A 24,275-nucleotide genomic window follows, 5' to 3' on the forward strand; every position below is an offset into this window, starting at 1 on the left:
TTTTTTTCATGAAAATGGTTTGCACCTCATTTTGAACGGAAAGTTAAGGGACTACTACATGTTATAGGATTTAAGGGCATCCATAATGATAAGTTAATAAATGACTTTTTTTTTTAAAAAAAATTATTGAAAAGCTTTTTATTATTGAGATGAATGATTTTTTTTTTTAAAAGGTTGATACTCTTTAACCTATTGAAGCAAAAACTTTTTTTCTTACACACTCAATGTAATCAAAGAAAGTGAAGGAAAGAGATTTTGAAAATTATATTGTTTTAATAATGGTGTGCTAACAAAAAAAAACTATTAATAGTTTTTTACCATTAGGAATGCTCTGATAATATAAAGGGTAATTGAAATTGATGAATTAATGATATATCAGTACAAAATCCATAAAATAAATGTGTATACTAAATTTTTTTTAGAACATGTTAAATAAAATTGTCATGATTGTAAAAATATTAACTTTTCTTTTTTTATTAAAAACTTATCTTTGAATTTTATGTATGTACGACTGCATTTAAATTTTTTTTTTTTTTTTTCTTTTTTATCATCATTATTACCTTCCTAGATTGAATAACTGTTGACAAGATCCACCCGGATCATTCAAATTTTCATTCGATCTACCAAAGAAAAACTCAATCGGTCAAACCTACTTAACATTCACAATCTGAATATTTACTTTTATCTTGAAAAAACAACACGTAGATAAATCACGTTCATTTTTCATTATATAAATTATCTCTATAATACAATGTTGATGATAATTAAACAATGCATGGTTGCAGGTTTTAGGATTTTAAAATGCATTTGATCGACCAGGAATTAATTAATAATAATATGAAATGTGATGGCGTGGTTGCGCGGGAAGGTGGCTTTAGGGAGTTTTCCGGATTTGACGGGAGCTGTTAACAAAATAAGCGAGAGCGTTAAGAATATCGAAAAGAATTTCGACAATGCTCTTGGTTTTGAAGACCAGCAGCAGCAGCAGCAGCAGCAGGGTGCTGGTTCTGTTTCCACGTTTGAAGATGGTACGTACACGTATTATACATACATATATATATGGGGATGAGAATACAAGGCTAAGCTTAGGTGCCGGACAACCTTATACTCCCTTTCCCCTATATATATATATATAATATTAGTAAAAAGTTATTTGAGGAACCAAAAAAGTTACAGGAACCTTTAGGAACTTTTTAAATCACGCTTAATCATTGATTATTCTTTACGGTGATTGTTTTTTGATTATTTTTTGAGTTATTTAGGTGCAATTTTGGATTTTACAATTATGTAGAGATATGGATTATCATCCAATATACAATTTTTGGAGAAACGAACTTTATGATCACATGTGCACGAATAAGGGCTATGAGCACATGTATGCAGGTCGATTTTATGTATGCAAGTATTTTGTAAATTAATAAATTCATGAGATTGGTGATGATCAAATATATATAGATAGTTATATGAACATGTGTAAGCAATCATATAGTGAATAGTTCTAATTTAAAGAAGGTTTCTAAGGGTTCCTGCAATTTTTGTGGTTCTAAAAATAACTTTTCCCATATTATATATAGATACACTAGGATTTTCACACAATGATTTTCAGTTAACTGAAAATGATTTTTTTAAATGTACATATAATAGTAATATATACGAGTAAATGGGAAAATGTTATATGATATTAACAACTTAACATTATGGTGCTGCACTCACACTAATTTTCACACATGTTAAACAACCCCCCTTGAATTTAAGGTTTGTGAGGGTTAACATCATATAAGTTATCCCATATATGTATGTGTGTGTGTGTGTATATATATTATATATAGATAGATAAGTGAGTATATGGCTTAGATACCTAAGTTTAGGTATAGGACCTCTCACATATTAATTTGATAGTATTTATTATATAATGGATAAATGATTGGCTCCCGTGTTTTTTATGGATTAGAATATCTAGATGTGAGAAGTTATACACTCAAGCTTAGCCACATATTCCCATTCCTCATATATATACACTAATACATGAAAATTTTTATGATGCACTAAGATTTTCAGTTAATAGAAAAAGATTGGTTAATCTAGATAAACATGATCAATATTCTTCAGGAAAACTTGAATCATCAGAAAAGTATGAAACTTCAAAGCAAAAAGGAGGAGCAGACACAAGGGCTAATGACTCAACAGAAGAACATTTCCCGCCGAAGATCAATGAAACGAGTGTTGAAAGTTTAAAGCCCGAAGAGCATCAAGATCATCCCATGGAAGAAAACAATGCAATTTCTAAGGAAGCAGACACAAGGGCTAATAAACTCAGGGATACAAACACTGTCATTGGTGATCAAGCAGTAGACATTGCTGTAAAATCGATAGATACTAATGTCGCAGCATCTCACGACACAACCGCCATTGCTGAAACAGAGGCTAATTTAGAAGCAAAGCCAAATGCTAATATTGCTAAAGAAGGGCCAGAAATTATTGCAGGCAAGAATCTGACAACCACACCTGAGCTAAATGAGGTGCACGGTGTTTCTCATCTGCAGAAAAGTGACCATGAACTTAACATACAAAAGAAAGTAGATGTGGAAGTGGAGGCATCATATGATGGCCGAGAGGCAATTGAGTCAGAGCCACAGGGACTTCTATCTCATAAGGCCAGTATTGAAGAAAGACAACCCTACTTTATGGTAAAGTTTTGATCATAAGGTTTCTAAGATGGTTCCTGATATAGTTTCAAAGAATGATGACGAAAATGCTAACACTCATCATGTGAACCAGCTTCCTGGTGATGATCAGACTGAGGAGAAAGGACAGAGCGCAAGCTCAGGAAGCAATTTGTCTGTCAAAGCAGATTCTGTCATTGAACTAGAGACGTTGAAGAAGGAATTGAAAAAGTTGGAGGCTGCACTTTTAGGAGCCGCTAGACAAGCTCAGGTACTTAATATATTTAGAGTTAGTATTTTAAGAAGCTTTTATTGCATGATAATCAAATGGTGTATTTAATTATTTGTGTTTATTTTGTATATCTTGATGAATGTCCACGTCTATATCTAATATTTCTTAATTAGCAAATACGGTACGTTTTCAGGGATGTGCATCTCTTGGGTACTAGACTGCTTTTGCAACTTTTTTTTTTAAAGAAAATATTTTTTCAGTTGTCCTCATAATCATTTATTATCTGTTACAGGCAAAAGCTGATGAAATTGCGAAGTTGATGAATGAGAATGAGCAGCTGAAATCTATTATTGTTGATCAGAATGTATGTAAGTATAAGCTTAATTATATACTAGTCTTGTGGTTTGCTAACAATTTGAACCCTATATGTGAATAATTTTACTTTAATTTGTCCATATATAGGATACAGATATAGATATGTATATGTAACTTATGAATTGTTATTCTTGTAGTTACATACTCATCCATCCAGGCCTTCCCATTACCGTTTTATCTTCATTCTGTTTGTATTTCCGAGATAATTTTTTATATTATATATTGAGTGTTTCTGAGATAATTTTTTCTATCATTGATGGTTACAATTACCATAATTAACTCGACTAATTGTACATAAACTGTGTGCATTCCCTTAAGGCGTTTTCAATATTTTATGCTTTATTTCTATCAATATGTAATTGGTCCCTTGTCTGGTCATCTTAAGAGGCGCATTAAACAAGATTTCTTCAACAATCTAGGATTATTGTGAAAATCTTATGACCATGTTAAACAATATATATGATGTCCTACTTGTATACTTTCATGTCGCTATATAGAGAAAATCAAATGAAGCTGAAATTGAGTGTCTACGAGAAGAGTATCATCAAAAGATTTCAACACTGGAAAGAAAGGTAGACTGTGCTTTCTTAATTTTGTTAAATCATATATATACTTTTAGAAACAGTACTTTAGGAAAGTATTGGTAGAATGTTCATGGTTCTATATATATAACCTTCTTTATCGACAAGCTTCTTTGAACAACCGTCGAATAATAAATTTTTAACTTAGCTTCAATAACTAAGGTCTATAATGTCACGAGGGAAAGGGATACACTACGCAGAGAGCAAAATAAGAGAAGTGATGCCGCTGCTCTTTTAAAGCAAAAAGATGAGATAATCACTCAAGTCATGGCAGAAGGTAATGAATCAGTTAACTGTTTGAGAACAGGTTTCTCAAATCCCAACATCTGATTCTTGTATTTGTAAAATTTTTGGATGTGTTGTCACAAGTGTTAATTTAAATCTGCTTTTAAGTACTTAAGGTTGATAGATATAGTTTTAAACATTATCTGAAGACCATTTCTTAGTATAAGTCACGGTGCCATTCCTTTTCATTCATGTAGGTGAAGCACTTTCAAAGAAACAAGCTATTCAAGAATCTACAATTAGGAAACTACGAGCCCAGGTAAGTAATAAAATATAACATTTCACCTTTATATGCTAGAATTGTTCCATTACATCTGTTCATGTTATATTTTGTATTCCGACAACCACAGGTTAAAGAGTTTGAAGAGGAGAAGAAAGGGTTGAAAAGCAAGCTACAGGTGAGCAGTTTTTTTTGGAGATAATTTTACAAAGTTATAAGTTTAGGAGTGAAGATATATTATATTGGAAAATTTGTGTTATAGTTCTAAAAGTTTGCAAATCATCTTCAATGCGTGTAAGCATAATCTGTTACAAAGCTTCTTGTCATGAGTTATTGAAGTTTTACGATTTGGAAGCCATAAACTCTTTAAATGATAATATCTTATGGGAATTAGCTAGCGTGAGTTATGCAAAAACATATCTAAATTTCACCAGATACCGGTAACTAAAATCACATGTTTTCCTTTTTCTTATGATATATGCAGGACACAAGTGTTCCTTTTTTAGTGTGCAAAACTAGTATATAGTTAAGGGGTGTTTGGATGTGCATATGAACATGATTATGTGATCTTGATTAATCAGAATCAAATAATCAGTCATTCAATTTTCATAGATAGTGCAAGAAGAGATTGTGCTTGGATGCAATTTTAATATTTGAAGATAAGGTAACGATACGAGTAATTAGTTTTTTCAATATTTGGTAAATTCTGATTATATGAGACATTGATACATAGAATTACAAAAAAAGATATGATCTTGGAACAAGAATATATATTGTATTTAAGATAATTTCTCAAGTGAGGTTATGTATATAGGTAATGTTATTTAGGGTTTGGTAATCAGCTAGTACGAAATTGATGATCCAAAAATGATTATTTGACCTCTAATAATCACATACTTGACAACTGGAACTGTTTATTCAAACACTAAAAATTAATTTATTATTGTTTCATGTTGCAATAAGTTTCAAATTGCAGATAAGTCAGCAAGATGTAATTTCAATTATATTTTTGTTTCTCACTCATGACTCCTTTTTGATTAATATTGTTTCTTCCCCTTATTTGTTAGTTTTATTTATCTTTCTGAATTATTTGTGAGTTGTATTTATCTTTCTGAATATTTTTCAGATTGAAGAGAACAAAGTGGAGAGCTTAAAGAGGGACAAGGCAGCCAACGAGAAGCTGATCCAAGAAACAATAGAGAAGAACCAGGCTGAACTTGCAAAACAAAAGGAATACTGCATGAATGCATTAGAAGAAAAAGCACTAGCCAAGGCACAAGCCAATGACGAAGCCAGAGCTGAACTAGAGAGTCACCTAAGGGAGGCCAAGGAACGAGAAACTATGTTAGTTCAAAATTTGGAAGAATTAAGACAAACTTTGAGCAAAAAAGAGCAGCAGGTTTCCCTTTGAAACACATATGACTTGTGTATCTGGTTGGCAGTATCCGCAATTAATAATTTCCTTGCTGCAGGCATTTTCTAAAGAAGATATGCTAAGAAAAGACATGCATGACCTCCAGAAACGGTATCAAGTATGTTTTGATTCCATATATTAGAGGTGAAAAATGGTCGGGTTGGGTAAGGTGCAAAACCTGTACTTCTGGTAGAGGTCAAAACGGGCTGTGTTGACGCAAGACATTTTATATCTGAATCTTTACGAGAATTTGTGCATAAAAACTATACTTGGAGATGGCAGACCTATTTTCTTTTCAGCTAAATTTCTTAAGTGTCTGACCTGTTTGTGATTAACATAACCTGAATTATTAGTAGTTGGGTCAGAATCTACCTCTACAAATAGGGTATATAAGACACATTGTGTGAAAACTAGAGAAGAAATAATATTTCATCTATTGATTAATGATCATAGCTAGTAAATACACAGAAATAATAATCAGTTTTCATTGATTGAAACAATAACGAGCTTGTCACCTTAGTGAACTACCAATATCATTTCTCCCCAGGAAAGTGAGCGAAGATGTGAAGAGTTGGTTATGCAAGTTCCTGAATCTACCCGGCCTCTTTTGAGGCAGATCGAGACTATGCAGGTTTTCTATAATCTGACACAATGTCTCTTAAGGCTTATGGCTCTTGGCCTGATCTTCATACATCTATTGGTAATAGGGAACCACTGCTAGAAAGGCAGAGGCTTGGGTTGCAGTTGAAAGATCACTAAACATTCGACTTCAGGTCTCAGAAATTCTATATATTAGTGTAATCTCGTTCATAATATCATTGACTTTCCTGATAACTCAATTTGCAGGATTCAGAAGCCAAAGCTGAAGCTGCAGAGGAAAGACACCGTTCTGTTAATGATCGCTTATCGAAAACATTATCCCGAGTTAATGTTCTTGAAGCTCAGGTGCTTTTGTTGTCCTCTTCTCAATTGATTACTAGAGATGGCGAAATTGGACAGGTCAGTCGGGTTGGGTAATGGCCCAAAATGGGTATTTTGTGTATTAGTTGAAATGGTTAACAGTCGGGATGGCTTGATCTAAAAAACTTAGTGAGCAAATTTCTTAACATTTTTACTGAAAATTATTCTGTCAAGTATGATTTGAAAAGTTGTTTGCTGTTGCAGATATCATGTTTTAGAGCTGAGCAAGCACAACTAAGTAAGTCTATCGAGAAGGAAAGACAGAGAGCTTCAGAAACTAGGCAAGAGTACCTGGTGCTAAAAGAGGAAGCTGATACTAATAAAGGTCATGCAAATCAACTTAAAGAAGAAATGGCAGAACTTAAAAGAAAACACAAGCGAGAACTACAAGAAGCACGGACACAAGGTGAACTTCTCCGGCAGGTATCACTTGTCGTACATATAGAGTTGTACGTTGTGAAATATAAGTTGCGTAAGTTATGCTCTTAATGATTTCATAGGACATAGAACGTGAAAGATCTGCACGTCTAGAACTAGAAAAGGCAGCCCGACCTCAGGTTTCTACTGTTCGTGGACATAATTCTATGACCAAAACTAAATCTATCTCTGAGAATGGTGAGAGTAGCTCTTACTTTGTAATAAGATTTGAGTAGAGGTGGCGATTTTGACCCATTTATATAAAGAAGAAACTGGTCAAATGGGGCCAACACTTGTTGGGTTAAAAGTTTACTTTTAGTGCATAAAACTTCCCAAACGAATTTTTTACTCAGCAAGTCAGGCTGTCTTTTAATTAAATAGTTATTTTCATAAAATCTGACACTATATTCTATATGAATCTAAAGTTTTAGTATAAGACAGAAGGTCTGTCTGGTTAACCAGTCTCATTTTGACCCATGACCCAAGTTACCCGTTGTAACAACCTAATGTTTACCTGTTTTGCAACCTGTTATGATTCCTCTCCAAGCTCCTCTTTTTGGTTACTCTTTGTACTGACATTTTATACAGGCTTGACTCGTAGACTTTCAAGTGCTAGCAGCTTAAGTAGTATGGAGGAGAGTTCCTTTTTGCAAGCATCATTAGGCTCATCTCATACTTTCTCTGACAGAAACCCCAGAGAGCCTGCTATAAACTCGTATTATCTAAAAAACATGACCCAAAGTGCTTTTCAATCTGCTCTACGCCAAAAGGAGGGTGAACTTGCATCTTACATTTCTAGAATGGTATAACACTATGTCACATGTTTGACAAAACTAATAACATGAAGATTTCGGGACTTGGGAGAGTTGGGAATTGGTTAAAGCGGATTCAAATCAAAAGTCAGATAGACCAGACACACTAACACACTATTATTTATCGAATTAGCACATTAACTTAGATTATGAAGATCATATTATTTCAGTATTGAACTAATCTATTTAAATATCTTGATTAAGAAGGTGTTACATGTTAAAATACACTTTCTACGAGTTCAGTACAATTTATATAGTAGTTGTTTAATATTTTACCTGTTCAAAACCATATCTCGGATCGATCCATCATGATTAAATGAGTTCAACTTGTTACCTCACTCTCATTTATGTGTCTGATTTCAAGTGACTCTGCTTCATCATTCATTTTAGGCATCCATGGAATCCATTCGTGACTCGCTATCTGAGGAGTTGGTTAAAGTGACCAAGGAGGTATGCCATCCTTATTTTTTTGTTCTTATCAAGCATGCAGAACAAAAGCAACAATGTGTTTCTGATTGATGTTTGACATGATTACTATCTTTTGTCGCAGCGTAACAAACTAAGGTCAGAAGTGGCTCTGCTGCCTAGCATTAAGGCAGAACTAGAATCATTAAGAGTCAGGCACTCTGCTGCACTAGAGTTGATGGGTGAACAAGATGAGGAGGTAATTAAAATACCTGCAAATCTGACCTACTTTAGTGTTTTTGATACTATATAAAGTAAAGTTTTATTAAAACAATCTTTTGTTTTGTGTATAGCTCGAAGAACTTCGTGCTGATAATGTGGACTTGAAGGAGATGTACCGAGAACAAGTAAACTTTCTTGTAAATAAGGTAAAAATCTTTTAATATGATTGGAAGGTTAATTAGCCTAATTATCTCTTTTAAGAGGTTTGGTGCACTAAAATAATACGAGTAGTTAGGATGATAAATATGTTTGCCTGGTTCGATTCATTTACTTATTCTGTATGTTTTCTATTAGATACGTTTGAATTAATATCACCCAAATCAATTCATTTGTTAGTAGATAGGTAAGCAGTCAGATATAATTTGAAGAGTATAGAGCATTGTAATAATGTGATACTACAATATTATTTATAGAGAAAAGGGAATATAAGGCTGTCTGACACCCAAGCTTAGGTGTGGAACGCCTCACATACTAATATTTTATTATTTATTGTTTAATAAATAAATGCATGACCCCCATAATTTTTATGGATTAAAAAAACAATATGTGAGTGTTCCACACCTAAACTTAGATACCCGACAACCTTATATTCTCATCTCCTTATTCCCCTTATTTATATTATTATATGTTTAATCAAATGTATGTCATCACTACAGATCGAGAAGGGTTCAAATTGATTTTTCTTCTCCCTCAAGATCATCATATTCATAGTACAGGTTCGATTCTATATCTTCGCTATAACATTTTTTTAATGCATGTATAATATGGGAAAAGTGAATATAAGACTTTCCGGTACTTAAAGCTTAGTTGTGGAACCCTCACATACTAATTTTTTAGTATTTTTTTGTTTAATGAATAAATGCTTGTACCTCATGAATTTTATGAATTGAAATTAGTATGCGAGTATTTTACACCTATGTGTAACCACCAACAAACAATATATTATATCTTTACCAAAAGGTAGAGAGACTGACAACCTTATATTAACATTTCTTCTCTTAAAATATATATTATATATATATATATAAAAGTTATTTTGAGAACCTTTTAAATGGCAAGAACTTTTAAAAACCATTTCTACCAATATAATTAAGGGTATTATGATACTTTCCTAATCATACATTAATTAATTGAAACTTAATTTAAACAATCCCACAATTATCTATGGCAGATACGTATATTTAGTTTGAGAGCCCATATCTCCATCTAATTGGGATCAATACATACTATTATTGTAATTGAACTGAAATTTCTTTCACAGAATATAATGGAATTGCGGTTAACAAATGATTCTAAGATTGATCAAATATTAAATTAATGTTCAATTAAAAAATTTTTGTTTGTTGTTAGTGGATGACTGGATGGTCACATATTATTATTTCATATATAATTTTATGTTATACCATCAGAATTACACATGCTCACTAATGATATATTTATACGTAACATATAGTCAGAACTTAATTTCGAACATATGCACATCATATTTATTCGCAACTTAACTCCATACATATGCTTCGAATTTAATTTTATGCTTATGATTATCGTACAGACTTATATATGTATATCATAGTTGCATACATATACCTATTTATTCGTGCTTATTCATAACTTTAAGTGCATATATATGATCCTATCTTAATTGTACATATGTGATCAATATGTATATATATACTTATTCACACACAAATTGCATCTCAATTTTCACCATAATTTCCTTAATGTCCCTTTGTGGCAGAATCAGAAATTGAGCATGGAATCAAATCTAGGCGTATAAATGTAATAATTATTTTGTTGTAATGATCCCAAATGCATATAACTAAGCATTTTAATTTTTGTTACTTTTTTCTTGGTAAATAGATATTCATTTCATTTTTTGTAACATTTACTTTATGTTAGGGGTAGATTGCTGATCAAATATTTGGATAGTAAATTATGTTAACAATTTGCAACTCGTTTTTGTAAAAATTTGGATTGTGTTAGGTTGAATTTTTTATATAACTTGATATTTGCTTTTATATATTACTTGAAAATATACAAATAATGAAAACCTTATAAAATAGATGACAAAAATTATTTGACTCAAACCATCAGCGCTTGAAATTGACTTTTCAAACTAAAATTGCACGTTTAACAAAACGTATACGCGTACATAAAGAAAAACAAAACAAAACAAAACAATTCTACCAAGTGCTTGATGATCTAACTGTTCCAAAAAGAAGTCGTTGATTTTCACACGTGTCATACTTCAAACCATAGATATAGATAGATAGTTTGAAAAAACTCAATAAATGAAAAAAAACCCATAAATAATCAGATCATCATCAGATCTAGTATAGTATAGATGATGACAAAAGGACAAGTGTCACTTTGCCGCTCTTCTTTACTACTTCGAGTTTTCTCCCCATCGACATAACACCAAACCTTTTTTCTTTTTATTATTATTATTATTATTTTCATTTTCAAATTCAAGTGTAATGTATATATAACTCCTTCCTCGTATGATACGGCGTACGTTACCACATAGCACACTTTCTAATTCTTGTTCTTGTTCATTGAATTGAATAATAATCATCCATTCTTTTTCGCCTCATTTTTCTTTACTTTCCTTTTACTACTTCTTCTAAGAACAGATCCAGTTCCACCGCCGCATGCTACCACCCTGTCTGCTGCCGGAACTCACCTTTCCTTCCTCCTACACGTAATCATTTCTAGGAGTATTTCTCTTTTATTTATGTTCACGAATGTGCATGTCTGTCTGTCTGTCTGTCTGTATATATACTCAGTTATTTTGTATATATATGTTTATGTTTTTTCTATTTGTTCATCCCTGAATATGATTTTATCTAATAATATTTCCAATGTGATACATGTGTTTCACAAAATGTTTTTTTTTTTTTTATAATTTATTTTATCTTTCGATCTGTTTAACTGCATTTGGATTTAAATTAGCGACGAATAAAAATTGTAATCGATTTGTATTATTTAGAGTATTCTAGAACTACTAGATTTTAGACAGGTTTAGTTTTCTGTGTGATTTGTTGATTGATGTTTCGAGTGAGTATATTGGCTAATGTGGAATTATGATAATTTTTTTTTTTTTTATTGATGTGTGTTTTTGATGATAATTTTGTAGGTAGGTTCTGTTAAGGATATTTTTGTTCGGGGATTTGAATATGAGAGGGAGGCAGAGGGAACAAAACCACACCCCGTATAAACGTGCTTCTTCCAGAGATCGTTTGAACGCCCAGGATAAAGAAGATGGTTTAGGAGGTACTTCATTTCACTTCTATTATGCCCATGTATATATTTTCCCCAATTCATCGCCCAGTCGATATAAAGTACTTAGCTTTAGAGTTTGCATTTGCAAAAAGTTTGATCATTTCTTATGTAACTAATTGGATCAAGGTATAGACTTTGTTGCATTTAAATGCAATATATTTGACGGGGTTGTTGACAACACACTAGCGGTCATTCAACTAGCTTGCCTACTAAAATATAATTTGTGAAACAAGGCACGGATGGAAATTTAAAGTTAGTCCCATTTTGTTGGAAGGATGAAAACTAACAGAACAATGCTGTATGTGCAACTATTAATTGAGAAAGAGTATATCTGTAGATCTCTTGTAGCCAGTATGTATGAATAGCTGAAATAATATATAAGAGAACAGGAGTAAGAAATTCATCGATAGATGGGGTTATACTTGTATGTACATTGAAGTAATTTGCAGTTGATAATTGCTTTCAGTTTCAATGGATTCTTCAACTCTACGTTTGTGAAAATATTTCAAAACCAACTCCTAATGTAGATAAACTATTGATTTACATATATTTCATGTAATATTGTTGAATGAGGTAAAAAAATTTTCAGAAATCCAGTACATGTTCATTTTATCTCCATTGTCCCTTCTATTAGTTTCTTGGAGTTCGTATTTTAGATTGATTTCTAAAGATTGACTTGTAGGAAACCCAGGTCATGTGCAAATTGATATTGGAAAAGGATCTGGAAATCCCCCTTGGATTCGTTCATTGCCACATGTCATCGTGGCAGCTCTTTCTTCGTTCTTATTTGGCTATCATCTAGGGTATACACCAGTCCATCAAACATAGGAAAGTCTAAGCAGATGAGGTTGTTGAAAGGCGGAAATTAATATTATATTTTCTTCATTTGTCAATCTTGATTCCAGGGTGGTTAATGACACACTAGAAACCATTTCTGTGGACCTCAACTTTCATGGGGATACAATGGCTGAAGGTATGCTTTAGTATCAATGTTACCTGTCTCCTATGCTTGTTCAATAGTTTTCACATTATCAATGATTTCTTTATTCGTATCATGTAGGTTTGGTGGTAAGTACATGTTTAGGAGGCGCTTTTCTTGGGTCTACAGTCAGTGGCTGGATCGCTGATGGGATTGGACGTCGGCGGTCATTCCAGTTGTGTGCCATACCACTAATTATTGGTGCTTCTTTGAGGTATTAATATTGTTTATGCTCTTGAGCTGTTTGATTGTATTGAAGTATGCTTTAGTCTCGATTCAAGTAATTGCTTCTTCAGGACTTGGGGCATTTTATCCCTTCTAAAGAAAATTTAGATGGTTATATTTACTCCAGAATTGCCTTATAACTGCTCATTTGTTTTCATGTAAATTCCAAAGTGGGAATTCTGTAAAGGATGGTGCAATGCTATAAGTTAGAATATGGTTGGTTCAATTATCTTAGAAATGTTAGGGCGAGTCTTATGAGAATACTTGCTGCGTGGAACAACGCAACTCTTTCTTTATATTTAACTATTACATTCTGTCGGCTTGTTTAAGTCTTATTATTTGATTGGATTGGGCATAGAAATTTCTCTATCAAGCTGATAGATCTATTTTTATGGTAGATTAGTTTTTCAGGTTATGATATGCTATATCATAATTGTCTGATTCTTAAAATGCTACTTGATAACTAGCAACGTTGTTGTAATGTTTTACCAAAGATGTGCAAGCAAAGATGGATCACATTAATGACTTGAGATTTCAAATATAATTTGTAGTGCCACGGCAGATGGTCTTGGATCTATGCTATTTGGAAGGTTTCTTGTTGGAGCCGCAATGGGTGTTAGCCCTCCTGTTGCAGCTCTGTACATTACGGAGGTATCAGACTCGACTGAGCTCTTGATATTGTTTACTTCTTGTGTTACCTTGTAGTGTTACCATTTCATTTTGTCTCTTTCCTGGCCCTTTATTATGGAAATTTAGGTTTCGCCAGCTTTTGTACGAGGCACTTATGGGAGCTTTACTCAGATTGCAACATGTCTTGGACTAATAGCTTCATTCTTCATTGGGATCCCGGCAAAGGATGTCCCTCGTTGGTAAGGAGCCCGCTATACACTTAAGTATTTGATCTGTTTACCCCCAGCTGAAACACAAGCTTCTCAACTGGCCTTGTTACAAACTGTTGGATTAGGTGGCGTGTATGCTTTTGGGTATCTACTGTCCCAGCAGCATTGCTTGCTCTTCTGATGGAGTTTTGTGCTGAAAGTCCTCATTGGCTGTTGAAGGTAAGAGTTGCACCATGTCCAGTTATACACTTTTTGGGTCATATCTATCTGCAAGTCCATTTAAAACATCTTTATTACATGTACATCGCTGTACTTAGTTTTGTCATACATTTTGTGGCTTATTTTTCTATGGATATTTTTTTTTGTCATAAATTCAAGTGATAGTAGTAGTCCCCATGTGTTGTGATTTAGACCCACATGTGGTCCGATTACTTAAACTGAAAAGGTAATAGTGGTAGTGTAATATCTACTTTTTTGTTTCTTGGCAGGAGTTTCTGCACTTTTATCTTCATAATTGCCATAGCAAGGCTTACCTCAGTTTGGATTGATTCATATATTACTTCCTGGGTAACCTTGATATGCATCGCATACAAGTATATTTGCTAACAAACCCAAATTTTTTGGTAAACTGTTAATTCGGTACCTTTGGCAATTCGTGGCAAAGTGCTATTCCCTTTTGAGTAACCATTGAAGATTATCCTTAGCAAAATCAGGGTATCCCTAAGATATTATAGCTTCAAAAGAGATCAAACAAAACTTGTGATTTGGTGACTACCTTAGATGTGCATTAATCTTGATGTTCTGCTGTTGTGTAACTATAGTATACTTTTGTTCTTTGACTTAATGTAGAGAGGAAGAAGTGCTGAAGCTGAAGCAGAGTTTGCGAAGCTTCTAGGAGCATTACACGTAAAAGCTTCTATGTCAGAATTATCGAAGACAGACAGAGGGGATGAGGTAGATGGAGTAAAGCTATCTGAGCTGTTCTATGGACGGCATTTCAGAGGTTGGTATATCCCTATATTTACTATAGGTTTTTACACCATATAAATTATAAAGATCTTTCCTTTTACATAAGACACTATCTCTTTTTTTGCTCCAGTGGTTTTCATTGGGTCTGCTCTGCTTGCCCTGCAACAATTATCTGGAATAAATGCCGTCTTCTATTTCTCTTCAACGGTATTCAGGAGTGCCGGAGTACCTTCAGATATTGCAAATATGTCTGTTGGGGTAGTGAACTTATCAGGTTATTAGGCACCAAGTCATACTGTGTTCCTTGAGAGGCTGTTACTGAACTATATTGATACTTATACTGATCCTTACAGGCTCAATTGTTGCTATGATTTTGATGGATAAACTGGGGAGGAGGGGTCTTCTTCTTGGAAGTTTCATGGGCATGGTATATAAATGATTTTAACATACATTTGTTTTTCTGTAGGTTTGATGTTGATAATATTTTGCGTCTAATCTCTACAGTGAAAACTTTTGTATTCTTAATGATTTATTATAATTTGTGATTTATTCAGGCATTGTCAATGGCCATGCAAGCAGCTGCAGGAAGTTCCTCTGTAGCGGGGTCTTTAGTCGTGTACCTCTCTGTTGGTGGTGTGCTATTGTGAGTAGGCAACCACTTTACTACATGTTATTTACAAAAAATTTCTATAGATCCAACAGAACCTAGAAAATAAAGTCAAAAAATGATTAGGGTCAATTTTGTACTTAAACAGTTTACAGGTGACATACTGGATAAATGCAGATTGATGATACTAGATATATGTTTTTCCTACTTGTCAAATGCAGGTTTGTCTTATCATTCGCCATGGGCGTGGGGCCAGTACCTGGGCTTCTCTTATCAGAAATATTTCCAGGCCGAATTAGAGCGAAGGCAATGGCTATCTGCATGGCTGTACATTGGGTAAATGGATTCCCTTTCATGAACATTTGGTCAAATTTCGTGTGTTCAATTCTTACAAATACGTGATTATCTGATCTATAGTTTCTTTCATCTCCATTTGGTTTGAAGTTTCATATATTTTTATGGATGTGTTTGCCTTGTGGATTTCCTTTCACACATCGGTGATTGATTTTTGTGTTATGCACTTGATACAGGTTATAAATTTCTTTGTTGGTTTGCTATTTTTGCGGATGTTGGAGCAACTTGGGCCACTGATTTTGTACACAGTTTTCGCAAGCTTTTGCTTGGTGGGATTTTTCTTTGTCAGGAACAATGTGGTGGAAACTAAAGGAAAAAGTTTGCAAGAGATTGAGCTGGCACTCCTTCCAGCTCAGCTTAGTTAATGGTATATTGTCTTGCTCTTTCGGTGCCAATCATTCATTATATCACCTAAACAAACATCAATTTCTCTTTGGCGGTTCTCTCTAGTCTCTGCTTGATCAACTTCCTCACGATTTTCATTAACTTATGAACGGAAATTATTTTTATACAGGTCCATACATTCTTGGGTAGTATCATGTAGCTGTGGAATTGTGTTTTTCTCCCGGATTCAGCCCATAGCCTTTTAGAGAGAGATTATCAGTGGAAAGTATCTTTGAGGAACATGCTTGAGGAGGGGCGCTTTGAGAGGATTTAAGTTTATCCGCTGGTTTTATACTTTTATATGTAGTTGTTGACGTTGAGCTTGTTGAGGCTTCTAATCAGTGGCTTAAAGGAACACTGCTCCAAGTTTTAGCTAACAATTTATAAAGGTTTGTTCTAGCGGATAATTATTTGATAGGTCATTTTGAATTTTGGTCTGTATATAACAGGGGAAAGTTCACGATAAAACCACATTATTGGCTACTCAAGTACTTATTAATACATTGAGACTTGAGAGGCTATTTAAGTATTACGAGTAATTTTTTTCTTTTAGACCATCAATTTATCGAAATCGACTTATAAGTCAAATGAAGCTATACTGCATGTTTCTTTAGTTTTATCAAATTCGAAGAAGTTAGTGTTGGAAGGAACGTGTTAAATGACCACAAACATGTGTAATATACAAAATTCAAAAATGACTAGTGTACAAAAATAAAAGTATTTTAGGTAAAAAAAGTTTTTTTATCCCACTAATTTAAGATCTATTCTGATACAAGTATGAAACGATAAAGCCAGCTTTACCTTTTATTTTCTTACAACTGTTTGTCCTAATTTGAGGCCTGTAAGTTTTAAATGGTTAAGTTTTATCAAAAGCTATCTATTAGTATTAAACTTTAACCCAAAGTTTTAGTACTAAATATTAACCCAAATGGTAAAGTTTTAGCAAAAGCTACTATTAGTATTAAACTTTAACCCAAAGCTTTACAAATATGTTAAGCATGTGTAGTTTGATAAAGTGAATGGCGTTCAAGATCGTGGGTAAAACACCAAGTCAAAAGTGCCGGTTATAACTTTTTTGGCTAAACTTGAGGGTCTATTAGTCACAAATGGTATAATTTCACAAATGGTATAATTTCATGGAAAGTTATTTGTTGGGTATTAAACCATACCCTTAGGGCTTTACAAACATATAGCATATGTTTGGTTTCATAAAGTGAAATTGGTTCAAATTAGATTTGAAATTTGTTGTTTTAGTACAAAAAATTATAAGGTATGACCAGATCTGGTTTTATCTTTTAGTTTTAAAAAAAAATTCTTTGGCCTACTTAAAAGGCACGTATATCTTAAATGTTGAGTTTCATCGAAAACTATTTATTATGCATCAACTTTAACCCCAAGGCTCTACATATATGTAGATTGCGCCTAGTTTCGTAAGTAAATGATGTTCAAGTTTGAGAGTAATACACTGAGTCGGAGATGTCGATTATGAATTTGTGACCTACTTTGAGGGTACACTAGTCTCAACCGTAAATTTCATCGGAAGTTATTTATTGGGCATTAAACCATACCCTTAGAGCTTTACAAACATATAGGATGTATAGTTTGGTAAAGTGAAGTTGGTTCAAATTAGATTTTAAATGAGTTATTCTTGATAGAAAAATTAAAGGGTAAGAACAGATCTGGTCTTATCCTTTAAATTTTTGATAACTTTTTGGCTTACTTTGAGCGTCATAAGTCTCAAATGATTAAGTTTCATCAAGAACTATTTATTGGGTATTAAACTTTAGCGCCAAAACTTTACAAATATGTAGAGTTTGTGACAGTTTGGTAATGTAAATGGTGTCCAAGATCTTGGGTAAATCAAACTTTCTGGCTTAATTCGAGGGTTTGTTAGTCTTAAATGGTAAATTTTCATCTAAAGTTATGTGTTGGGTATTAAACCATACCCCTAGGGCTTTACAAACATATACGATATGTCCAGATTACTAAAGTGAAGTTGGTTTAAACTAGATTTTAAATTAACAATTCTGATAGAAAAATTGAAGGGTAAGATCTGATCTTACCTTTAATTTTTAATGACTTTTTGACTTAAGTCTTAATTGGTTAAGTTTCATCAGAAGCTATTTATTGTGTATTAACTTTAACCCCAAAATTTTATAAATATTTAAAGTGTGTCTAGTTTGGTAAAGTAAATGGTGCTCAAGTTCGGGGGTAAAACAGCCCGTCGGAGTTGTTGGTCATAACTTTCTGACCTACTTTGAGGGTCCGTAAGTCTTAAATGGTTGTATTAAACTATAGCCATAGGGCTTTACAAACATATAGGACATGTTAGTACGGTAAAATAAAGGTGGTTCAAACTATATCATAAATTAACTATTTAAATGCAAAAAATTAAAAGATAACAGAGTCAGTCTTACCTTTATTTTGTGATGAGTTTTTAGCCTATATTGAGGTTTTGTAATTCTAAGATGGTTAAATTTCATCGGAAACAATATGTTGGTTATTATAATCTAAATACTTATAATGAAAAATATCGACCAACATCTTTACATTTTGTTCACCATATATGGAAATGACAATTGAAGAACTTTTTGGTAGAACGGGAGAATTTGACATCCATTTTGTCAAAACAAGTTTCGTCCAAAATTTCTTCAAAACCGGTATATCTCGTAGTGATATTTGTAGGTTGTTCTAGATAAGCCAAATACGGCATTTGGTAATAAGCCAAATTAGGTTTTTTTAAGTATGACCCGACAGTGTTATTATCGGATTTTAAAAAGAGAAAATCACGTCATTAGCCAAATTTCATTGCGATTATACCACATTAATCTCATTGCGATTCCGTTAATCTTATTGCGATTTTGTCAGTTTATTGCGATTTTGTTGGCTATTTTGTGAAAATCCAAAAAAACTTGGCTACCGTGGTATAATCGCAATGAAATTTGGTTAATGATGCGATTTTCTATTTTAAAAATTTATAAGAATATGATATAAAATAGAATTGTCATGGTTGAGGATGGAAATACAATTAGAAATGGTCTAACAAGTTAGCGAAATATTTTCACTATTTGCCAAGACAAGAATAAAAAAAGAGTAATCAGACATCAATAAAGTCAGCCTGCTGCATTCTACAGACATTGTGTTGGTATTTGGTAACCCTGAGGTATTTCTTGTAGCATGGGAGTGTCCGATTGGATGTTCATGAGTAGGTTCTCGAGCCGTCTAAATATTTTCACTATTTCTCAGGTTTGTTATTGCACAGCAAGTGTTTGACAAAATGCTCAAATGAAAGTTGTAGTAATAATGCATTGACAGAATCATCAAGAAAGGTGTAGAGAATGGAAAACGAAGCCTATCCGAACAGCATCGGATGCACGGCAAGAAACAATGTTTGTTGCTTGGTAGCCAGAACACAAGTTGCAGAGACATTTGAAATATCATGGCTCAATTGGAAATGTAGGTGAGTTTGATGCTATGTTTTTGTAGTTCCATAAACATGTATTCGCATCTAGTTTTTGTTTCCTTTTACTTTTTTATATGGATGGTTAAGGTATACTATCTTGACCTTTAATTGGATTGGAAGCCGACTGTTATGCATTATTAATAATAATAAGGGATCCCTGATATTAATTGTGTATATAATAAAGATTTCGCATGTGTTTAGGCCAGGATTAAATATAAGCCGAGTTTATGAATATGCTCACTTGTAGCGAGCGTGTACTACGATACGGAATTATGGTGAATCTTAATTATGCAACTCACTTGTAGTGATAGTTTCATTTGTCGTTTCCTTTCTATATTCGATATATGAGATTAGGATTCTTGTATTTGTCGAATAGGACAATGGGGTAGTTTATCTTGCAGACGTGTGCTGTTTAATTGAGTGATTGTATGTAGATTAAAGCACTGATTATGTAGGAGCTCAAGACTAGATAATAATAGTTTACTTGAATAAAACTATGCTTAACCAAGTAGTTAATTGATTTGGTTTGGTAATTAGTGATAAAGCGAAAACATTTAATTCACAATCTAGGTATTCTCGCCTATATAAAGCTACTTATGATGCTAATATATGACCCTCACTAGTGAGTCTCTTCTCTCTATCTGCGCCGTTGGAAGTCAGTCACTCAAAAAAAAATTCTATTTGCGTTGTAATATCCGATCGTTGGCTATAGGACAATTAGATTTGATCCTACCTCTGTCCAAGTATATTGCTGCATTTCACAGATAAGTAAGCATTTTATCCCCAAATTTCTTTTACGACATGATTCACTTATATAGTCTGAGGAAATTCTTCGATTCCATAGCATGTTTCATATAACTGACATTACTTTGTGAGCTTTTTTGTTAAGATTTAGTTATCGGAAGGGAAGCCAGCCGTTGCTTTTGTCTCATCAGCAAAAAAAAATCATTCCGTGTTTCTAAATTAGGGTTTCTTTTGATGGAAATCACCGTCGCACCTTGTGTATCATGTTTTCACTGCTTTCTTAATTTTTTAGCTTTTCATTATTTCCATTTCATGTTTTCATTTAGCTATTAAATGCCTTCAATAAATATGTGAAGTGGATCCTGAATAGAATGTAGATCTAAACATGTCCTTGTAACAGATTGTTAATGCAAGTAATTAACGGCACCTTCAAATTAATTTTTCCGCCTCTTTGTTAAATACCATATATCTTTGTATTATGATTTGTACTTCTGCAAAAGAAAAAATAAGGGGTAACTTTTGACAGGTCCTCTTTTTATCAAGAAGTATTTGAATTATATCTATATGAATAATCTGATTATGATTTATCTTGTTACTGATATGTGGATTTTGTTTAATTAGGCTCTTTTAAGTTTCTTGCAGCTAATGAGTCATTTGGCAATTCTTGATATTGCAGGTGTTGGTTGTCATAATGAGTCAACAATCGCTTCAGACTTACATGCCATCCAACACAAGTACTTAACCATTTATCTTTAGAATTTTTGTATCAAGTAAGTATGCATTTCAAGTTTATACTATCTTAAGCTTGACTGAAGATGTTGATGTGATTATAGGAGATGATGTGGCCAATATTGCTAAAAAACAGGATGAACAACGAATTGAACACCATAAGCGGAAAATGAATTTGCGGAAAAGGAAACAACCAAAATCCCGCATGTTGGGAGATATTAATAGAGAAACAGTAATTATGTCAGCTGTCGTTCCAGAGATGCACACAACTAGAGCTTCAAAAAAGAAAAAGAGGGGGAAAACTATTTTAAAAAGAAAGAAACTACAAAAAACCCGTATGTTGGCAGATCTTTATAAGGACACCGAGGCATGTGGTAGTGGCCAAAACAGATTCACTGAGGCAAGCCCTCCGTGCCAGAAAGAAATCATGGCCGCAATGCAGTTACTTGAAATATCTAGTGGGGTGGTGCCCTCAAAGACTGCAGATGAATATGAAATCGACAATCCCATATGCCGATTAAATAGGAACCCAGCTGAGTTTAGATTATCTACCGCTCAAATGTTCATGAGATCGGTTTGAGCTCTGGAGCCAATTTGTATGACTTAATTTGGATATGCTGGTTCTATCTCCGATCCTTCTCATTTTCATGTTTTATTGTTACTAGCTGGATTCTGTAGGTTTTCTTTATTGAAAACATTTTACCTTTTTCATTTTATTATATAGTGTTAAAAAAAAGTGATTTTTTTTCCCTACTCATCTGACATCTCTGCTTATAAAAATTGCGAAATTTAAGATGTCACTGCTCGCAGCCTTGCACCCATAGCATTGGAAAATAATTTTCATGAAGGTAGCTAGCTGCCTAGCTGGGTTAATGATAACGAATTAGGAGGAGGTTCTAAATGAGGGAAATTAGCTGTTCATGTGGGTTACTTTTTACATATTTAGTGTTTCAAAATATATGATAACCCAAGTTATATTATTTCAACAATAAATTTGTTTTGGAATTTTTTCTGTTTTTGGCTCGTTCGAACTGTTAGAGATAAAACATAGTGCATAGTAGCAACTAAATCATAGATAATGGGTCAAAACTGGTCGCAATTGGGTCAAACTTGGTTGACGCACAGTCCGTTCATTCCAACACGTGGCTAACCTCTGAATTCATGTTTGATTTTGAATTCATATGCCGCCTTAAACCTTCCTAGCAAATCGCCTGATGTAGTTTTAGGTCATAGATATATATATAACTGATCAAAACATTACAACACCATGGATTGCAATGAACTTTAGAACAAACTTTCTAATGTAACCAGCTTTCAGACGTGACCATTGAATATAAATTTACTAGAAACTAACTGACGTATGAACAATTACTCAATTCTCATCATATATTGTGGTTTATCATGTGATGACATATGACCCATATTTCGGATTCACATTAGCCATCATGTGTATGACCGAAAAAATACAAACCATGTGGAATAAGAGATAAAAAATTTTCAAATGAAGCTTAAATGAATCAGACCAAAGCGTGTAGCACCCACATGAAGTAATCCCTATGATCTTTTATGGTTCATTATGCTTGTTTCCGGTTGTAGCTAATTCATGATGAGATACGATCTGGAAAAACGACAAAAATATCTATCAGAAGCTTGAACAAGATTACCGAGAGACAATACTTTATGCTCCAAAGTTTGCTTGGCAGACTTCAGGCATGTGTCTCACCAGTCAGTTCAAGAAAACACCATCCAATATAACGTTTCATTTACGTTTGTATGTTGAAGGTAATCTAAAAGGTAAGCTTCAACAATTATATTTGTGAGCAACTTATATTTGCTGAAGCAGCTGGAGAATATGGGAATATGGCACAGAAATGATATGACTTTTCTGCTTTGTATTCATGAAACTTAGATTTGGTTAAAGACACATTTATTTCAAAAGATGCCTACCCAACTCAACACCTAGAATTGCACGTTGAAACGTTCGTGGTGATTTATTAGGTTAAAGTGTATGTGGTAATTTGGGTGGGTCGGTTGTTGGGTACTTTGTAAAAAGCGGCTGAGGTCAAAATTTTTTGTAAGTTTGGAAAATACCGGATTTGACATTGAGTCGTGTAAAATCCCTTTCACCATATAGTATTTGGACCCCTTCGGTTGCTTTAGGGTATCACGAAATTTCCAAATGTATAAAACAAAAGGTTCAACTTTAATCCAAGGTAACAAGAGTTTGAGTTTGAACAATGAGATTTGTGTTATTAACATGCAGATCTTGAAACCAGAATCAAATACGTGAAAGGATACAACGTCTGTATTTTAAAAGTCGCATCTATTTGTTAAATAGATGTTTATCTTTGTTTGGAGTTAAGACGTAAAATACAAACTTTAAACAAAGGGACAACTTAAACCAACAGAACCTTTCGTTAATGGCTGTAGGCATACTAGCCTCCCACCCCTACATTTTGATCATGTAAAGTATAATCATAAGCTCAAATGCGTGAGCTATCATCAACTGGTAGTTGAGCTTAACCCGATCTCATTGTTAATCAAAGTCAATTTAAATGGTTGATGACACAAAAATCACAAAAAAAAAAAAGAAAGAATGTTTGTCCTTGAGATTTAGCCCAGCTGGACATTCAAAGCCCCGTATGTCTTTTAGCCAAATGTTGGTCACGGGTTCGAAACCTTTGAAAGACATATTAGGAAGTCCTTGCCAAAGAGGTGAGGCATGAGAGTTTTCTCTAGCATTTAGCTGGCTTCCAGAACGGTAGTTAGACTTCCACCACCAGTCATGCCCTCGGATTGACTGTGCTGGTGACGTGGTCGATCTCTACCGGGCGATGAAGAAGCATGCTGCTAAGTCCAATCACCACTGCTGTTAAAAAAAAAAAAGTTTTTAGTGTGGTTAACTTTCTTTCGAGAACTTTTTTTTTTCTCAAGAATCTTAAGAATTATGTATTTGATAATATCCAAATTTATACTATATTATAAAACAAATTTCGTTTTGTTAGTTTTAAGTTTTAACATTGACTTTTTAGTTTGAACAATTAATTAAAACCA

The 24,275-nt window shown here is 33.5% G+C and overlaps 3 protein-coding genes across 7 annotated transcripts; all 3 read left to right on the forward strand.

Moving 5' to 3' along the window:
* Nucleotides 1-992: 992 nt before the first annotated feature.
* Nucleotides 993-10,453, forward strand: LOC122589352 (golgin candidate 5-like). Its single transcript, XM_043761639.1, has 21 exons — nt 993-1,028; nt 2,110-2,687; nt 2,779-2,934; nt 3,188-3,259; nt 3,768-3,842; nt 4,014-4,128; nt 4,334-4,395; nt 4,487-4,534; nt 5,483-5,755; nt 5,829-5,888; nt 6,318-6,401; nt 6,478-6,543; nt 6,617-6,715; nt 6,935-7,153; nt 7,231-7,345; nt 7,736-7,950; nt 8,350-8,409; nt 8,510-8,623; nt 8,718-8,792; nt 9,303-9,362; nt 10,385-10,453. The coding sequence occupies exons 2-20, from the start codon at nt 2,262-2,264 to the stop codon at nt 9,321-9,323; spliced, it is 2,355 nt and encodes a 784-aa protein (XP_043617574.1). The 5' UTR covers nt 993-1,028; nt 2,110-2,261; the 3' UTR covers nt 9,324-9,362; nt 10,385-10,453.
* A 572-nt stretch (nt 10,454-11,025) lies between these two features.
* On the forward strand, nt 11,026-16,873 carry LOC122587168 (probable plastidic glucose transporter 3). 3 transcript variants are annotated; one of them, XM_043759256.1, is made up of 16 exons: nt 11,026-11,157; nt 11,280-11,347; nt 11,787-11,919; nt 12,611-12,731; nt 12,834-12,901; nt 12,989-13,121; nt 13,684-13,783; nt 13,889-14,001; nt 14,097-14,190; nt 14,821-14,974; nt 15,071-15,214; nt 15,294-15,367; nt 15,495-15,583; nt 15,769-15,883; nt 16,078-16,268; nt 16,416-16,873. In XM_043759256.1, exons 1-15 carry the CDS (start codon nt 11,148-11,150, stop codon nt 16,264-16,266), a joined length of 1,605 nt encoding a protein of 534 aa, XP_043615191.1. In that variant the 5' UTR covers nt 11,026-11,147; the 3' UTR covers nt 16,267-16,268; nt 16,416-16,873. The 3 variants fall into 3 exon arrangements, with proteins under 3 accessions (XP_043615191.1, XP_043615192.1, XP_043615193.1); XM_043759257.1 differs by having other exon boundaries at nt 12,620-12,731; XM_043759258.1 differs by lacking the exon at nt 11,026-11,157 and having other exon boundaries at nt 11,190-11,347; nt 11,783-11,919.
* A 2,460-nt stretch (nt 16,874-19,333) lies between these two features.
* Nucleotides 19,334-21,932, forward strand: LOC122589968. 3 transcript variants are annotated; one of them, XM_043762298.1, is made up of 4 exons: nt 19,334-19,448; nt 19,532-19,745; nt 21,169-21,226; nt 21,326-21,932. In XM_043762298.1, the coding sequence occupies exons 3-4, from the start codon at nt 21,184-21,186 to the stop codon at nt 21,799-21,801; spliced, it is 519 nt and encodes a 172-aa protein (XP_043618233.1). In that variant the 5' UTR covers nt 19,334-19,448; nt 19,532-19,745; nt 21,169-21,183; the 3' UTR covers nt 21,802-21,932. The 3 variants fall into 3 exon arrangements, with proteins under 3 accessions (XP_043618233.1, XP_043618231.1, XP_043618232.1); XM_043762296.1 differs by having other exon boundaries at nt 19,334-19,745; XM_043762297.1 differs by having other exon boundaries at nt 19,334-19,741.
* The last annotated feature ends 2,343 nt before the right edge of the window (nt 21,933-24,275 follow it).

This window comes from Erigeron canadensis, chromosome 2 (genome assembly GCF_010389155.1).
Source record: "Erigeron canadensis isolate Cc75 chromosome 2, C_canadensis_v1, whole genome shotgun sequence".
NCBI lineage: Eukaryota > Viridiplantae > Streptophyta > Magnoliopsida > Asterales > Asteraceae > Erigeron > Erigeron canadensis.

Excerpts from the sequence above, each read along its gene's own strand:
- LOC122589352 (XM_043761639.1), top strand. The coding sequence starts at position 2,262 with ATGGAAGAAAACAATGCAATTTCTAAGGAAGCAGACACAAGGGCTAAT. Across the intron at positions 4,396-4,486 it reads TTAGGAAACTACGAGCCCAG|GTTAAAGAGTTTGAAGAGGA; the intron begins GTAAGTAATAAA and ends CGACAACCACAG. Across the intron at positions 6,544-6,616 it reads CACTAAACATTCGACTTCAG|GATTCAGAAGCCAAAGCTGA; the intron begins GTCTCAGAAATT and ends CTCAATTTGCAG.
- LOC122589968 (XM_043762296.1), top strand. The coding sequence starts at position 21,184 with ATGAGTCAACAATCGCTTCAGACTTACATGCCATCCAACACAA. Across the intron at positions 21,227-21,325 it reads TTACATGCCATCCAACACAA|GAGATGATGTGGCCAATATT; the intron begins GTACTTAACCAT and ends ATGTGATTATAG.
- LOC122587168 (XM_043759256.1), top strand. Across the intron at positions 11,348-11,786 it reads ACCTTTCCTTCCTCCTACAC|GTTCTGTTAAGGATATTTTT; the intron begins GTAATCATTTCT and ends TTTTGTAGGTAG. Across the intron at positions 14,975-15,070 it reads CTATGGACGGCATTTCAGAG|TGGTTTTCATTGGGTCTGCT; the intron begins GTTGGTATATCC and ends TTTTTGCTCCAG.